This window comes from Onychostoma macrolepis, chromosome 08, assembly GCF_012432095.1.
Source record: "Onychostoma macrolepis isolate SWU-2019 chromosome 08, ASM1243209v1, whole genome shotgun sequence".
Lineage (NCBI taxonomy): Eukaryota > Metazoa > Chordata > Actinopteri > Cypriniformes > Cyprinidae > Onychostoma > Onychostoma macrolepis.
Genome location: NC_081162.1, coordinates 11588628 through 11608355, shown reverse-complemented (window position 1 = coordinate 11608355; position 19728 = coordinate 11588628). Strand labels below are relative to the sequence as shown.

Here is a 19728-nt window from a genome sequence, read left to right as displayed (position 1 = left end):
GAAAATAATAAATAAAAAATAAAAATAACTAATTTTTATTTTGTATTAATTTAAAGAAAGAAAAGGAAAGGAAAGCAAGGAAGCAAGAAAGAAAGAAAGAAAGAATAACAGGGCAGTGATACAATACAAACAATAGAAATGCACTTTATGGCTGCATTCACAGTTACTGTTTGGGACTGACAGCAGTTGCTTACAGGTGAAAGACTTAAAAAGTTTTATTTATTCAGCAGATTAAAACATCTGCTTGAATACATCTCTGTATGAATGAACAGCTGGAGTCACAGCTATATATTCAGGACACTAGAGCGACAGAATCAAAAATGGCGTCATAACACCAGGATGTTTTATCACAGTTGCCCGTTTTTAAATAAATGAGCCCAGTCGAGGCTTGTCCAATCCATCACAGTTAAACAACTAACAATGACTTTAAATGCTTTGTTAGCGAGTGCAGAGAGCGCGTTTGGTGCGCGCGTCTCAGAGCTCGCGCGATCGCGCCCACGGCACTGACTGCAGCTCCTGTGGATCTTCAGATGAACGCGAATCATTTCTCCGTCTCTGTGGGTGAATTAAACCAGTCATCATTATATAGGCAACTCGATTTCCAGTGCTGTTCCGTTCATTCAGCACAGCTTTGAATGCGAGAATGCAGTTGGATCTTGACATGTAAAGGCGTCAGTTTGGCTATATTTATATGCGGTTCTGACGGTCGTATAATAATAAAATGCTCTATGAATGCAACTCTATGAAGTGATGTTGCCATACTAGCCTTTACCTTCTGCTCTAGAGTCTTGTTTTGTGTTAAACATGGTAGAAAAACAGCCTTAAGTAGGGATAACTGCAGCCTCGCGCAATGGGCGTGGCCAAAAGTGCCATGCATCGACGCATCCTATGCTAATCGACGAATCGATGACGTCGACGAATCGCTGCAGCTCTAAATTTATGCATACATATACATACACACAAGGCCGTAATCATGTCTTGAACATTGGGGGAACAATTTTGTGTGTATATATATATATATATATATATATATATATATATATATATATAAATAATTGGGGGTTGCGAAAGAGGCAATTTACATTAAGTGAAAATAGCATTATTTTTTAGTGATATGCTATTTACACAGTGCAAAATAGCTTTAGATTATATTTATTCTATGTTAAAATAGCAGGATATTCTGCCATTTACTTATTGCAAATAGTGGCAATTATCTGCACCTCAGCATTGTAATACATTATAAAACAGTATGCAATAACTTATTGAGTGTAATCTTTTAATTTTATTTCAAATTATTAAATGGATTAGGACAAAAGCCCTCCTACACCTACCCGATACTTCATTTACAACTTTTGATTATTTCCTTCATTTTTATTAAAAATAAATGTTTTTCTGATGTGATTTGATATTTGAAAAGGGAGAAAAAAGTTCACCAAAAGACAGATTCGAACCCCGGTCGATCGTGTCAAAAGAAGTATGACAAGCGTTTTACCATCTGTGCCACTGCAACATACGACTGATTATCGTCTTTTGCAAATTTGACTATCTCAGTAATACTTTTGTGAGTGGAGTTAGTGCAAATAGTCTCTGCCAACAACCGGGCTATTTGCACTTAAATAGACACTGATTTTTATTTTTTTTATATTCCCAACAGTTAAACAGTTGCCCACAGAAAAAAAAAAGGGGGTGCTGCACTTCCCGCGCCTCTGATTATTACGTTAACGTCACTCGCACACAGAAACTTGTAAACACTACCCCGCGACTTTTATTGTAATAAAATAGTTTCCATACTGAATCGCTACATTATATTTCTCAGCAACGACGTGTTTTTGAAGTAGGACTAAATTCAGTTTCATCGTTTGCAAGGACAGACAAACAGATGCAGATAATTAACACACGCACATTTCCTCTCTCTCTCTTAAAATGGGCGTATTTGAGAAAAAAAAGTCGAGCAGTTTGCTTCACTGAATATAACTGTCGGTCATTTAACATTTCTATCGTAAAACAGTTGACTAAACATTAAATGATTTACAGCTTCCATCTTACCTCAGCATCTGTGAACACTAAACCCCGCCTACTTTGATTTGATTGGCCAGTTCAATTATTTTGACGAGCGCTGTTAGCGCGCTGAGGCAGAGCAGATTGCAAATGTTACTTTTAAAGCTTTTCTGTCATCTTAACAAGAGCGCTGCGTAATGGAGGACAGCAGATCAGTACAAGAATTTCAAATATTGGGGGGGACATTTGGCAATTTCTAATTATTGGGGGGGTACTTGTCCCCCTCAATGTCTATGGTGGTTACGGCCCTGCATACACATACCTATACATGACGTCCATATATATATATATATATATATATATATATATATATATATATATATATATATATATATATATATATATATATATATATATATATATATATATATATATATATTGAGATTGTTGTTAAATGTGAGCCAAAATCATCACAATTAAAAGAACCAAAGACTTAACCTACTTCAGTCTGTGTGCAATGAATTTATTTAATACACAAGTTTCACAATTTGAGTTGAATTACTTTTCCATGAGTCACGACATTCTAATTTATTGAGATGCACCTGTATATATACAGTGGGGAAAATAATTAGGTAACACTTTATTTCGATAGTCCACTTTAGACATTCTACTAACAGCAAGTAACTTTGCAACTACATGTCAACTAGCAGTCATTAGTAGACTGTCTGGTTAATATCTTCGAACACTTTATTTTGATGGGTCCACAACATACAACATACTGACTATGAGAAACTTTGCAAGTATATGTCAACTTATTCTACTAACCCTAAACCTACCCTACTGAGAGTTAGTATACACGTAGTTGCAAATTAATGAGAATTAGTAGAATGTCTAAAGTGGACTATTGAAATAAAGTGTAACCAATAATTATTTGATCCCCTGTGTAACCAATAATTATTTGAAAAGAAGGGTTTATCATTTTTATGGTAGGTTTATTTTAACTGATAGAGACAGAATATCAAACAAAAAATCCAGAAAAAAGCAGCAAAACAAATGTTAAAAAAGATTTACATTTTAGTAAGTCAAATAAGTATTTGATCCCCTACCAACCAGCAGAAATTTTGGCTCCCACAGATTGGTTATGTGCACATGTGGAACACAGATTAGTCCTGTCACTTTAAGAAGATACTCTTAATTTCAGCTCGTTGTGTATAAAAGATTCCTGTCCATAGAATCTTCCATTCCAACCTCTCCACTACCATGGACAAGACCAAAGAGCTGTCAAAGGACATCAGGGACAAGATTGTAGACCTGCACAAGGCTGGAATGGGCTACAAGACCATCAGCAAGAAGCTTGGTGAGAAGGAGACAACTGTTGGTGCAATTATTCGAAATGGAAGAAATACAAAACAACCATCAATCGGCCTTGGTCTGGAGCTCTGTGCAAGATCTTGTCTCATGGAGTAAGGATGATCATGAGAAAGGTGAGGATCAGCCCGAACTACACGGGAGCAGCTTGTTAATGAGCCCAGTCGAGGCTTGTCCAATCCATCACAGTTAAACAACTAACAATGACTTTAAATGCTTTGTTAGCGAGTGCAGAGAGCGCGTTTGGTGCGCGCGTCTCAGAGCTCGCGCGATCGCGCCACGGCACTGACTGCAGCTCCTGTGGATCTTCAGATGAACGCGAATCATTTCTCCGTCTCTGTGGGTGAATTAAACCAGTCATCATTATATAGGCAACTCGATTTCCAGTGCTGTTCCGTTCATTCAGCACAGCTTTGAATGCGAGAATGCAGTTGGATCTTGACATGTAAAGGCGTCAGTTTGGCTATATTTATATGCGGTTCTGACGGTCGTATAATAATAAAATGCTCTATGAATGCAACTCTATGAAGTGATGTTGCCATACTAGCCTTTACCTTCTGCTCTAGAGTCTTGTTTTGTGTTAAACATGGTAGAAAAACAGCCTTAAGTAGGGATAACTGCAGCCTCGCGCAATGGGCGTGGCCAAAAAGTGCCATGCATCGACGCATCCTATGCTAATCGACGTAATCGATGACGTCGACGAATCGCTGCAGCTCTAAATTTATGCATACATATACATACACACAAGGCCGTAATCATGTCTTGAACATTGGGGAACAATTTTGTGTGTATATATATATATATATATATATATATATATATATATATATAATTGGGGGTTGCGAAAGAGGCAATTTACATTAAGTGAAAATAGCATTATTTTTAGTGATATGCTATTTACACAGTGCAAAATAGCTTTAGATTATATTTATTCTATGTTAAAATAGCAGGATATTCTGCTATTTACTTATTGCAAATAGTCGCAATTATCTGCACCTCAGCATTGTAATACATTATAAAACAGTATGCAATAACTTATTGAGTGTAATCTTTTAATTTTATTTCAAATTATTAAATGGATTAGGACAAAAGCCCTCCCTACACCTACCCGATACTTCATTTACAACTTTTTGATTATTTCCTTCATTTTTATTAAAAAATAAATGTTTTTCTGATGTGATTTGATATTTGAAAAGGGAGAAAAAAGTTCACCAAAAGACAGATTCGAACCCCGGTCGATCGTGTCAAAAGAAGTATGACAAGCGTTTTACCATCTGTGCCACTGCAACATACGACTGATTATCGTCTTTTGCAAATTTGACTATCTCAGTAATACTTTTGTGAGTGGAGTTAGTGCAAATAGTCTCTGCCAACAACCGGGCTATTTGCACTTAAATAGACACTCCGATTTTTTATTTTTTTTTTATATTCCCAACAGTTAAACAGTTGCCCACAGAAAAAAAAAAGGGGGTGCTGCACTTCCCGCGCCTCTGATTATTACGTTAACGTCACTCGCACACAGAAACTTGTAAACACTACCCCGCGACTTTTATTGTAATAAAATAGTTTCCATACTGAATCGCTACATTATATTTCTCAGCAACGACGTGTTTTTGAAGTAGGACTAAATTCAGTTTCATCGTTTGCAAGGACAGACAAACAGATGCAGATAATTAACACACGCACATTTCCTCTCTCTCTCTTAAAATGGGCGTATTTGAGAAAAAAAAGTCGAGCAGTTTGCTTCACTGAATATAACTGTCGGTCATTTAACATTTCTATCGTAAAACAGTTGACTAAACATTAAATGATTTACAGCTTCCATCTTACCTCAGCATCTGTGAACACTAAACCCCGCCTACTTTGATTTGATTGGCCAGTTCAATTATTTTGACGAGCGCTGTTAGCGCGCTGAGGCAGAGCAGATTGCAAATGTTACTTTTAAAGCTTTTCTGTCATCTTAACAAGAGCGCTGCGTAATGGAGGACAGCAGATCAGTACAAGAATTTCAAATATTGGGGGACATTTGGCAATTTCTAATTATTGGGGGTACTTGTCCCCTCAATGTCTATGGTGGTTACGCCCTGCATACACATACCTATACATGACGTCCATATATATATATATATATATATATATATATATATATATATATATATATATATATATATATATATATATATATATATATATATATATTGAGATTGTTGTTAAATGTGAGCCAAAATCATCACAATTAAAAGAACCAAAGACTTAACCTACTTCAGTCTGTGTGCAATGAATTTATTTAATACACAAGTTTCACAATTTGAGTTGAATTACTTTTCCATGAGTCACGACATTCTAATTTATTGAGATGCACCTGTATATATACAGTGGGGAAAATAATTAGGTAACACTTTATTTCGATAGTCCACTTTAGACATTCTACTAACAGCAAGTAACTTTGCAACTACATGTCAACTAGCAGTCATTAGTAGACTGTCTGGTTAATATCTTCGAACACTTTATTTTGATGGGTCCACAACATACAACATACTGACTATGAGAAACTTTGCAAGTATATGTCAACTTATTCTACTAACCCTAAACCTACCCTACTGAGAGTTAGTATACACGTAGTTGCAAATTAATGAGAATTAGTAGAATGTCTAAAGTGGACTATTGAAATAAAGTGTAACCAATAATTATTTGATCCCCTGTGTAACCAATAATTATTTGAAAAGAAGGGCTTATCATTTTTATGGTAGGTTTATTTTAACTGATAGAGACAGAATATCAAACAAAAAATCCAGAAAAAAGCAGCAAAACAAATGTTAAAAAAAGATTTACATTTTAGTAAGTCAAATAAGTATTTGATCCCCTACCAACCAGCAGGAATTTTGGCTCCCACAGATTGGTTATGTGCACATGTGGAACACAGATTAGTCCTGTCACTTTAAGAAGATACTCTTAATTTCAGCTCGTTGTGTATAAAAGATTCCTGTCCATAGAATCTTCCATTCCAACCTCTCCACTACCATGGACAAGACCAAAGAGCTGTCAAAGGACATCAGGGACAAGATTGTAGACCTGCACAAGGCTGGAATGAGCTACAAGACCATCAGCAAGAAGCTTGGTGAGAAGGAGACAACTGTTGGTGCAATTATTCGGAAATGGAAGAAATACAAAACAACCATCAATCGGCCTTGGTCTGGAGCTCTGTGCAAGATCTTGTCTCATGGAGTAAGGATGATCATGAGAAAGGTGAGGGATCAGCCCCGAACTACACGGGAGCAGCTTGTTAATGATCTCAAGGCAGTTGGGATCACAGTCACCAAGCAAACCATTAGTAACACACTACGCCGCAATGGATTGAAATCCTGCAGTGCCCGCAAAGTCCCTCTGCTCAAGAAGTCACATGTACAGGCCTGTCTGAAGTTTGCCAATGAACATCTAAATGATTCAGAGAAGGCTTGGGAGAATGTGCTGTGGTCAGATGAGACCAAAATTGAGCTCTTTGGCATCAATTCAACTCGTCGAGTTTGGAGGAAGAGAAATGCTGGCTATCACCCCAAGAACACCATCCCTACAGTCAAGCACGGAGGTGGAAACATCATGCTTTGGGGCTGTTTTTCTGCTAAGGGTATAGGGTGACTTTACCACATTGAGGGGCAAATGGACGGGGCCATGTACCATAAAATATCAGATGAGAACCTCCTTCCCTCAGCCAGAACACTGAAGATGGGTCGTGGATGGGTCTTCCAGCATGACAGTGACCCGAAACATACCGCCAAGGCAACAAAAGAGTGGCTCAAGAAGCAGCACATTAAGGTCATGGAGTGGCCTAGCCAGTCTCCAGACCTCAATCCTATAGAAAAAAAAAATATATATATATACACACACACACAGTGGGGCAAAAAAGTATTTAGTCAGCCACCAATTGTGCAAGTTCTCCCACTTAAAAAGATGAGAGAGGCCTGTAATTTTCATCATAGGTATACCTCAACTATGAGAGACAAAATGAGAAAAAAAAAATCCAGAAAATCACATTGTAGGATTTTTAAAGAATTAATTGGTAAATTCCTCGGTAAAATAAGTATTTGGTCACCTACAAACAAGCAAGATTTCTGGCTCTCACAGACCTGTAACTTCTTCTTTAAGAGGCTCCTCTGTCCTCCACTCGTTACCTGTATTAATGGAATCTGTTTGAACTCATTATCAGTATAAAAGACACCTGTCCACAACCTCAAACAGTCCAACTCCAAACTCCACTATGGCCAAGACCAAAGAGCTGTCAAAGGACACCAGGAACAAAATTGTAGACCTGCACCAGGCTGGGAAGACTGAATCTGCAATAGGTAAGCAGCTTGGTGTGAAGAAATCAACTGTGGGAGCAATTATTAGAAAATGGAAGACATACAAGACCACTGATAATCTCCCTCGATCTGGGGCTCCACGCAAGATCTCACCCCGTGGGGTCAAAATGATCACAAGAACTGTGAGCAAAATCCCAGAACCACACGGGGACCTAGTGAATGACCTGCAGAGAGCTGGGACCAAAGTAACAAAGGCTACCATCAGTAACACACTGCGCCGCCAGGGACTCAAATCCTGCAGTGCCAGACGTGTCCCCCTGCTTAAGCCAGTACATGTCCGGGCCCGTCTGAAGTTTGCTAGAGAGCATTTGGATGATCCAGAAGAGGATTGGGAGAATCAGATGAAACCAAAATAGAACTTTTTGGTAAAAACTCAACTTGTCGTGTTTGGAGGAGAAAGAATGCTGAGTTGCATCCAAAGAACACCATACCTACTGTGAAGCATGGGGGTGGAAACATCATGCTTTGGGGCTGTTTTTCTGCAAAGGGACCAGGACGACTGATCCGTGTAAACGAAAGAATGAATGGGGCCATGTATCGTGAGATTTTGAGTGAAAACCTCCTTCCATCAGCAAGGGCATTGAAGATGAAACGTGGCTGGGTCTTTCATGTCAGTTATGCACTGAGGAAAACACAACGTCTCAAATGCATTAAACAACAGAGATATATGACTTGGTGGATCGATTTGATCCATGATCGACATTAAGGGCTGCTTAAAAATAAACATTCACAAATTACTTTATGGAACCGCTTTAGCCCCGACTGATTTGTTAGGTTATTCCAGGTTAGGTTCTGGACTTTAAAACCCGCTTTTCCTCAGGTCTCCGCAGTGTTGTGATATTCACGCACATAGTGTAAATAGCATCCATCGCTAAGAAAATATGCTATTTGCACAGTGTAAATCGCATCTAATTGCTATTTACACAGTGTAAATAGCCTCTATCGCTATTTACACTTAGTGCAAATAGACGCTGCCTTTAAATTATTGTTCGACCACTGTCAATACCAATGCTACAGCCGCTCTAGCGCTCTCCTGATGGCCTGCCAAAATGGTGGAGTTTAGATTGCATGACGTCAACCTCCAGAGCTCTATAGGATTATATATGAACTTATGATTATTTGTCAATATATGAATATATGTTTCGCCACTGCCCTGGCCTCTCAACTATTGGCAGATGAGGGGGAGTGCCTGATGTTTTTTTTTTTATTAGTTTTATTTAATTTATTTTTAAATAAAAGTAATTTTTTGCACTTCCATTTGACACCACTTACAGAAGTCACATTAAAAAATACGCAACAATGTACAAAAAAAAAAAAAAAAAAAAAAAAAAAAAGAGGATTTAAGCATTTCCTGAGGCGAGGTGAGGCAAGTTAGGTTAGCGAGGCTAAGGTCTAACACTGAATAATTAAAGGCTATTCCACAGTGGAGTGAGTTTCGAGGTTTAATCCAGCATGCCATGTCGGGAATAAGAGCGTGGGGAGCGAGGAGCAGGCCAAGGAAAGCTAATGCTCATTGATAAATATGTAGTAGCAGCTGCGTTCAAGAGGGAGCATCGCCGCCAGGCTCTGACGCAGGGACACCAAACCCCCAAACTCGGCTGCTCAGAGACCAGGGCTCATTCCACTCTGCCAAATAAGAGTCCATACAGAGACCCATTTTCTACACAAGACGATGAGCAAAGGGTAATAAATTACCGAGGATAACCATGAGGGACAAATCTTTGTTGCATGCAAAAACAACAGCAGAGAGGGCGCATTACCCGGCTCTGACGCAAACAGACACTTATTGCTTTCAAAATGTGACAGTTGAATATCATATCAATAGACAGCTGACAAGTAAACATGACTAAAAAAAAATCGACTCGCCGTATCCGCCTAATTCACCTCAAGGTCAGCGAAAGCACCATTTGGGTAGACAAATAAGCTAAATGAGAGTCAATACAAATCAGGCTGATTTCTTTGGGTGACAGACCGAGTGACAGCAGGTTGGCTCAAATACAAACAGATAAGAGAGGCTGATGGGACGTGACAGACATTCTTATAGCGCTGCAGTCAAAGTCGACGCCTGCAGAAATCATTGAAGGAAAAAAGTCTGCTGATACATAGGATTGTGCTCAGTTCCTTTGCAATCCTATTTCATGCTAAACCTCAATAATGAAGGAGTCTGTGCCAAGTTTGAAGGCTTAAAGGATTTGAGAGGACATCTACACCACCATAGCCAGTGCTGTATGACAACACAGGCGCTGCTGAGCCCCCTCAGGGGACAAGAAGGGATGTACTGGCCAGGCCTGAGGGTCCACAGACACCTCATTCTCTGAAAGAGCAAGAGAAGATTTAGTCATACACAACCACGAGAGCAGAAACTGGCATTTCCGCAAATCCTGAAGAATTATTTTATTTTTTCTGAATAGGGACGTCAAAAACACAGAACTGCCCTAAGGCCGTATAGGAGTTGTTGTTTTTTTGTTTGTTTTTTTAAGTCCGATAAACTGTGCCCACTACTTCTTAATCCGTACTCTCAGTTTGCACCCACAGATTTGTAACTGCACCCTTAATTTAAAAATCTCTGAGAAGGCCTAATGATCAATGTTTGATGAATTATTACAATTTTGGGGTCAATCTTTTAAACCCTATAAAGTTCCTAGCCTATAAACAAAATTTATTTTGTTCTGGTTGACCCAAATTTCCATATCGTCTCCTTACATTCCTTTGAGCATCATTTTACTAAAAAAGAAAAGAAAATTTCTATTCCCTTTGGAACTTTTTTTTTTTATGGGTAATTTATTTTGTGCCAGATTAGAGAAAATACTTTATTCTTAAATCACCCTATTAATGATGTTTAAATTTTATATCATATAATATTACTGAAATATTATATATTTCCCTTTCTTTGTGTTCCAAAAGCTTAACTAAGTAGCTTAGCACAGATATCACATGCTAGATTTTTGATCAGGCATTGAGGAAGGGGAGAATTTGTAGTACAGAGCAGTGACTCACTTCGGCAATGAGAGCTGTCTATATGTTTTTATTTAAAGTTGGCATGCAGTGAAACTTCACTGCACTTCATCTATTTTTAAATGCATGTTACAGATCTTATTGTGAACAACAAATGTCACTACTTTCGTTTTAATCATGAATAATGTGTTATATTTACCTACTTATATTTTTTTTATTTAACAGCATCAGTGGTGGAATTTGATTTACTGGTACTGACCCAAGTTCTTCAATGAACCTTCTGCTCCTCCTGCCAATGAAAACTCAAGCTTAAACCAAAAAATATCATGCCCCGGGACAACACAGTCTCCACTGTAAACACAGCAAAGTGGTCTAAATGTCCTCCCCATCTGCCTTTGTTCAGCATCTGAAAGGTGGCCAGATTTACAAAAAAACTGGAAAAGTTCACTTCTAAAGACAAAAAACAAGAAGTCAGGGTGTTTGTGAGGAGATAAGCCAAGACATGTAACGAATTATACGCTCTGCGTTCAGAAGCATTTAACCTCTGTGCGGCTCAAAGGTCATTACTAATTCATCTGCAACCAGTATGAAGTTTAAAATATTAATTTCACATTTCAAATAAATTAGCTCATGTGCCAGTGCAGAGGACGAAAAAATAAATTGCATATTATTATGAAAATGATTTGAATTCAGTATGCAAAATCAATGCCCTCCTGGACCACTTAGACCAGTGTTGTTTGGTTCGTCATCACTGGCAGCACATGACATCCCTTAAGAACTGCTGCCTACTTCATTGGTTTAAAAAGCTTAATTTCTTATTTTATTTTGTAAGAAAAGTGCTCATAAATAAAACAGTGGCATGGCATGAATTGCAAAATGAGTCATGACAGCTAATGGCCATCTGGTGAGGATGTCAGCCCACAGCTCAGGTGGATCAGCCTCCAACAAAATCTCCCTCAATGTCACGGCCCAGCGGCCAAGAAACCACAAGGGTCATTTCTACTATGTGGCACATTTTCATGTGCCCATCATTAACATATTTAGGAAAAAAATATAAAAAAACTATTTTTTTTAAAAACAGTAAACCACACTGATACATTTTTCCTTTTAAAACTAAAAACTGTTCATTTATTAAGGGGATAGTTCACCCAAAAATTAGATTTCTCTCATTAATTATTCACTATCATGTCGTTCCAAACCCGTAAGACCTTTGTTCATCTTCAGAACACAAATTAAGATATTTTTGATGAAATCCAAGAGCTTTCTGACCCTGCAAAGACAGCAACGTAACTACCACGTTCAAGGCCAAGGACACTGATAAAATAGTGTGACATCAGTGGCTCATCTGTAATTTTATGAAGCTACGAGAACACTTTTTGTGTGCAAAGAAAACAAAAATGATGGCTTTATTCAATGATTTCATCAAAAATATCTTAATTTGTGTTCCGAAGATGAACGATGGTCTTAAAGGGTCAGTTCACCCAAAAATTTAAATTAGCCTGTGTTTTACTCATCCTCAAAGCATCCTAGGTGTATATGACTTTTACTATTTTACTATATTATATTATCATATCAATATTTTAATTTTTTAATATATAAAAGCAACAACATCTAATTCACTAATGACATCATACTTCAGAAAAAGACATCATTTTGGCAAGAAAACAAACACCAGTAAGTATTAATGGTTTTTAATTCTGTAATGTTCTGTTTTTTGGTATTAGTCGCACTTTAATAATTGTGTGTGAGTGTGTGTGTGTGAGTGTGTTTGCATTTACGTTTAAAAGTTACTGCACAACAGAAATGACCACATTATTGCTCTACCCTCAGTGGAAATGTGCAGCAGGTTAGAAACAGAAGATGGATGAAATGGATCAGACTTTTGTGCTGTGGTTGTTTGTACTCAAGCCTAGATGATTATTTAATCTCTCTGAGGGGAAAATAATTGTTGTAATTGTTATGCAGGCTCTTGTGGTGTCTAGCTCTAGGGGAGAGCAATATGACCAAAATCATAAACAATTTAGTGACTTAAAAATAAAATTAAAATTTTGTGGACACACATCAACAAAAGTCTGGCATCAGTACAAAAACAGCTTCATATTATGTAACACCTGAATTAAACAGAACAAACATCTGACTAGATAGGCCATTTTCAATATACAAAAACCTGTTACAGAATTTTGCCTGAATTCTATATTAATGTACAAAGTTGCCTTGCTTGATATAAAATTACTTGTATTAAGATATTTTTGACATGCCACGAGCCTCAGCTGACATGTATTACAGAAATAAAAGAGTAAAAGCCACATAAAATATTATTACCCACTTTTACTTTGTTCTATTGCACCACTAAACTGCTCATATTGAGGCCGTATGTAGCAGATTCTCACCAGCAGCACTGAGTAGAAGCCAGGCTGGGTCTCCCATTGGCGAAGCTGCTCCTCTGCAGGCTTTAGCACAGCTGTGTCCTGACTGGTGGCCTGGGTCAAAGCCTGCAGCACCACTGAGCTGGCGCTCTGGATGTCCATTAGGTAAAGCTGCAGACACAAACAGAGCACACGATACGGCTCATTTACTATCTCAATAGACTGGAATCATTCCTACCCACCAGAGTCCTTTGCTTTTATGAAACATTTAGAATAATTCTGGAGTTCGTTAGCTACCACACATTAACTACACACCCCGTACTTACTCAGTAACACATACATTTGAAACTCAAGGTCAATAAGGGGATCTATTTAACAACGAGTTTTATTTATACCAGCATATTACAATACCACAGAATATAATATACCTTTTTAACATTATATTCAATCTACCATTGAAATATTTGGGGTCAGTCAGATTTCCTAATGTTTTTGAAAGAAGTCACTTATGCTCACCAAGGCTGCATTTATTTAATCAGAAATAGTTATATTGTAAAATATTATTACAAATTAAAGTAACTTATTTCAATTTTATTATATTTAAAATGTAACATGTTCCTGCAATTTCCTGGGTTTTTAAATAAATAAATAAATAAATATCACACACACACATACATTATTAGTACCACATTATCCTTAATAAATCATTCTAAAATGCTTATTTGGTGCTCATTATTTGGTGCTTATTATTATTATTATTATTAAATTATTTAATTAAAAAAAAGTAACATGTAAGATGAACTGTAACTCCTTGACAGGTTAATTAATTTCATACACAGGTTTCTTGGAAAAAGATGGCAAACATTGCAAAACATTACTGATTTATCCAATGCTTAAACTATCAAAAGTCTTTCTTGCCTTTTTTTTATTTTATTTATTTTTTTTTTTTTACAAAACCTTGGCAGCTAGATAATATTCTATTCTAAATTATATTCTAAATAAGTTATTAGAAATTAGAAATCACAACCACAATGAATAAAAAAAATCAAATTTTTATGTTTGAAAGGCATAAAAAGCAGCATGTAAAGACAACGGTGTGCTGGCCTGATGGGTAAAAGACAGTTCTGTCAACTGTTCCAAAAATCCTGAAGAAAATTCAACTAAAATCTGCATCATAAACCCAGACTTGTTTATTTCACCCAGGAAAATAACATCAAGCTGGAAATCTTTGCTGTGCAACTCTGCCCCCTATTTGTGCAAAACATAAACTGACAAATGTTTTTTCAGCGACCTGTCCTGAATGATGCCAAAAACAGGACTAGTACAGCAGATGGCTTTAGAGGTTTCCCATCTCATGGACAAACAGAAAGTAGCCGGTTAAATGGCATCCATGCTGTGATAGAAACGAGTCCCATTTTTTTAATCACTGGTAAATAAAGCACAGATGCTGTGCATTTCCAATTATGAGCTCAAAAGCTCTTGCCTTGTGTGCTGCAGAAAAAAATACACCGTTATAAGCAATGCTTGAAGTACAAACTAATACTTATTAGAGCGATATACGCAACTACTCTGCAAGCATGTACAAAGGTGTTTCAAGCAGTAGGGGGCAGCTGCGATTTGTTAGTTCCAGCAAAGAGTATAGGTCTTCTATACTCTTTGGTTCCAGGCAATCTTGTGCGTAAAGACTCAAGCACTCCATCTTTGGTGCACACATATCATCTGAATTCAAATAAAAGGTATAAAAATAAAAATAAACAGTCTTTGTGTAAACGGATAAGTTATTAACCTGGGCACCTCCATGTACACACCAAATGTTAGGTAACATGCAAATTAATATAGAATGTAGGTTCAGATCTGGGAAGAGCACAGAAAACGATTGTTTACTTCAAAAAAAAAAAATAAAAAAAAGGTCAAAGGATCTTGCTTTAGGTTCAGGTGTTTGAGCAGAATGTCATGTGGATTTGAGGTATTGCAACATATATTTCACTGGCCTTTAAAACATGACATTTAAGCTGTGACTAGTAGCCTATATATGTCAAACATTACAAAGCCACAAAAGACAAATCTGACATGAAGTCAAGGCTCAGCTAGTCAGCCCCTGCTGGCATATGTCATAAGCACACGATTCTGGGGGACAAAAGTGTGTTTCTACACTGATACATAAAATGCATTGCAAGACACATGAATCACGATTATAATTTTATTTATAATTTATATGTACAATACATACTGCTTTCCAATTTATGTAATTGTCAGACCTAATGTATTACAAATAACACTACATCAACCCACATCAGTTGTCAAGTTTGCATGTTTGTTTGTTTGTTTAACGCCATTCCAGCTTCTGTGGCTATTTTCATGGTGAGTAAAATTATGGCTGAATTATATTGTGTTTTTATAATTTATTTTTGCTAAAAACTCCAAAACTGTAATTGGCTTAACTCAATTAGTTAATTGGTTAAAAATCTCTTCAAAAGAGTTAACTGAATAAAAACAATTCTCAACGAGTTAAAACCAGCACAATCTAATAAAACATGCTTAATGGATAAAGGGATTCCATCAGTTGTCTTTAATTAATAAAAACTAAACTTTTAATAAAAAAATGTAGCCCAACTTTTTTTTCTTCAGGTTTGGAAATCACTATTTTCAAATCTCCTATTACTTGCAGGTTTTCATGTAACACTACATAACAATATAACAGAACTTGACAATTGACTGTTCAAAAGTTTGGGTTGAGTAAAGTTTTTTTATGAACTGTTTGATTTAGCAAGGATAAAAGCAAGCAAAGTAAATTGATCAAAGGTGACAGCATTTCTAATTCAAATAAATGTTGTTATTTTCATCAAAAATAAAATCATCTTTTCATCAAAAAATCCTTAGTTTCCACCAAAAAAATATTAAAGGGTTACTCCACCTCAAAATGAAACCTTTGTCATTAATTTTGTCATGTCATTCCAAACCCGTAAGACCTCCGTTCATCTTCGGAACACAAATTAAGATATTTTTGATGCATTCTGAGAGCTGTCTGACCCTCCCATAGACAGCAATGGAATTAACATGATTAACGTCCAGGAACTTAGCAAGGAGATCGGTAAAATGTGACCCTGGACCACAAAACCAGTCTTAAGTCGCTGGATCAAAATGATCCATTTTTATTTTATGCCAAAAATCATTAGGATATAAAGTAAAGATCATGTTCCATGAAGATATTTAGTGAATTTCCTACCGTAAATATATCAAAACTTAATTTTTGATCAGTAATATGCATTGCTAAGAACTTCATTTAGACAACTTTAAAGGTGATTTTCTCAATATTTAGATTTTTTGTGCACCCTCAGAGTCCAGATTTTCAAATAGTTGCATCTCGGCCAAATGTTGTCCAATCATAACAAACCATACATCAATGGAAAGCTTATGTATTCAGCTGTATGATGATGTAGAAATCTCAATTTCGAAAAATTGACACTTAAGACTGGTTTTGTGGTCGAGGGTCACAAATAATCCATGTGACATCAGGGGTTCAACCGTAATTTTACAAAGCTACGAGAATACTTTTTGTACACAAACGACATGAGGGTGAGTAATTAATGACAAAATTTTAATTTTGAGGTGGAGTAACCATTTAAGCAGCACAACTGGTTTCAATATTCATAGTAATCGATAATAATAAGAAATGTTTCTTGAGCAGCAAATCAGCATATCAGAATTATTTCTGAAGAATGATAGAACACTAAGACTGGAATAATGGCTCCTAAAAATTCAGTTTTGCCATCACAAGAACAAATTACATTAAAAAGTCACATCATAAGTGTTTTTATTGTGTTTTTGATCAAATAAATGCAGTCTATAAGAAGCATTTTTGGAAAACCATTAAAAATAATATACCAGCCTCAAACTTTTGAATGCTAGTGTAAACAGGATTCACAAATTTTTCATATTAAATATACTTTAACAGATTATGCTATAATTCATTAAAAAAAGGTTGAATGCTGCTTATTATGCTTTGACAACGCTATTGGTAGATTTTGAAACTCAAATAAGAGAAACTATCACTACTGTTCAGTGACCAAACAGGCATTCATATCAGCCAATGCTAATCAAACGATTAACCAACCTGGCTGATATATCAATCTGCAAGTCCTTTCAGGGAAAACGCTGACAATGAACACAAACAATCAATACATTCCCTGTGTGTGCTCTTAAAACACATCCCAACATCTGAAGATAGCGCAGAGTCACATCACTGAAGCCATGTCAGATTTAAATGACTGACAGATTACAAACGGGCTGAAAATAGACATTTATGTTTTCGTTGATCTATAATCAGCCTCAAAATCGAAACATACTGTGCATTATAATCAAGTACCATCAACCTTCAAGAGTAGGTCAACACAAGAGCACTAGTGGACAGATCTGGAATAATACATGTCCACGTGCATGTGAATGTATCTGTATTATTACGCATTCATAACTGCAGCAGCAGCATAATTATGAACGTCTCAGAGGTTCTTCTCGGCCTGCTTTTGTATGAAACCCTTGAACCGTACACATTATACATGATCTGTGAAACAGAGGATGGCAAAAGTGTGTAACTCGTTACGGTATCATAATTACGGCATAAGATTAACGTATATGGAAACATGTCAATCATTCTTATCATCATACTGGCAAATCTGTCAGCTGTCATCCGCTAAAAATAACATCTCAATGAAGCGAATTTGATCAGTCTTTCGGAATGTGAATTCATCCCAGTGAAATATCCAAACTCGAACAAAAGCAGAGAAGCATCTAGTGCAGTGATCCTCAAATCTGGCTCGCGAGATCCACTTTCCTGCAGAGTTTAGCTCCAACCCTGATCAAACTCACCTACGTGTGATTTTCTAATGATCCTGAAGACACTTATTAGCATGCTCAGGTGTGTTTGATTAGGGTTAGAGCTAAACTCTGCAGGAAAATGGATCTCGCGAGCCAGATTTGAGTATCCCTGATCTAGTGTGTAGCTGGGTGGCTAAAGATACTCTACTGTCACGCATGTTGGCCTACGGAGCAAAGTGAAGTATTTAACATCACAAATTACTTCAGCGGGAGGAGTTTTGAGGCACCAAAACATTCTCTAAAGCTGCAGTTCTTGTTGACGTACCTTCCGCAGATATGTCAACGCCGGGTGAGATCAAAACAGTTCGCAGTCGGCTCTAAACACAGCGCGCACGTTGTGAGGATGGCGCCATCCACAGTGCCTACTGTCGCACTAAAATGACGTAATCACATATCCAAACATTCATTCAAAGATTTGAGGTTTTTTGTTTTGTTTTGTTTTGTTTTAGAAAATTGAAGGCCGATCTCCCTTGTAACAATTGATTATATACTAATTGCTTCGGTATTTGCTAACAGATTACGGAAAGGGTTAAATAACATAACCAGTGAATATCAAACGGGGTTTCTAAAAGGTCGTCACATTACTAATAATATTAGGCTAGTGCTTGACCTTTTGGACTATGCTGAGAATGTAGAAGACATTTTTTTTAAGGCGTTCGATACAGTTGAACACGAATTCTTGTTTAAAACTATGGCACTTTTTGGCTTTGGGAATAATTTTCTTAATATTGTTAAGATGTTTTACACTGATATTAGTAGCTCTGTGATTCTTAATACCTCCACCACTAAAAGATTCAATATTAATCGCGGAGTGCGTCAAGGTTGCCCAATTGATTTTTGTTAGTAGTTGAATTATTATCAATCGGTATTGTCAATAATGATGAAATCCAAGGTCTTAACATTTTTGATAATGTACTTCAGATATCCCAATTGACAGATGACTCTGCTTTATTTTTAAAGAACGTATCTTTTATTCCCAATGCTATTTCCTTCATCAATAATTTTTCAAGGGCTTCTGGCTTAACTAAATTTATCTAAATGTGAAATCCTCCCTTTACACACTTTAAATGATAAATATATAATGAACATTCCAGTAGAATCCTCTGTCAGATACTTAGGAATTTTTGTTACAAAAAAATGTTCTTGAAAGGCAAAACCTAAATTTTTCCTCTAGATTAAAGAAGACAAAAGCAGTGTTAAATTGCTGGTTACAACATGATCTTTCCATTTATGGTCGTGCCTTATTATCCAAAGCTGAAGGTTTATCTCGGTTTGTTTATCCTGCTTTATCACTGCATGTTAAAGATTCTAACTGCAAGGATATTAATAATTTGTTGTTCTCTTTTATTTGGAAAAATAAATCCCAAAGACTTAAAAAAAAAAAAAAGGTTCTCACTAATAAGAAGGCTGAAGGAGGTCTGGAGATGCTTTATTTTGAGGACGTAAATAAGATTAACTGGTTTAAGAGATGTTTGATCACCCCTAATTCTCTTTGGAACCATAGTCTCTTTAATCAAATTGGTGGCTTGAAATTTCTGTTAACATGTGATTATAATATTTCTAAAATCCCCCTTAAATTATCCAAATTTCATCAGCAAGCTCTTCTCGCTTGGAAAATTTGTTACTGTCACAATTTCTCTCCTCACACCTCTTTCATTTGGAATAATGGAAATATAACTGCTTCAAATAAATCTTTATTTTTAACAAATTGGTTCAACAGAGACATTAATCATCTTATAAAAATGTTTGACAATTCTGGGAATCTTTTAACTTACGAACAATTCATGTCAACTTACAGTTTTCCCGTA

The 19728-nt window shown here is 36.6% G+C and overlaps 1 protein-coding gene across 1 annotated transcript in view; it reads right to left on the bottom strand.

Moving 5' to 3' along the window:
* The window catches only part of ipo11 (importin 11), a 205409-nt gene extending 187088 nt beyond the window's left edge, over positions 1-18321 (bottom strand). The window contains exons 1-2 of the mRNA XM_058783964.1: positions 18186-18321; positions 13070-13216 (exon numbers count right to left, since the gene is read on the bottom strand). Of these exons, the coding sequence (XP_058639947.1) occupies positions 13070-13207 (138 nt within the window). The 5' untranslated portion in view covers positions 13208-13216; positions 18186-18321. The remainder of the gene's footprint in view (positions 1-13069; positions 13217-18185) is intronic.
* Between the last annotated feature and the right edge of the window lie 1407 nt (positions 18322-19728).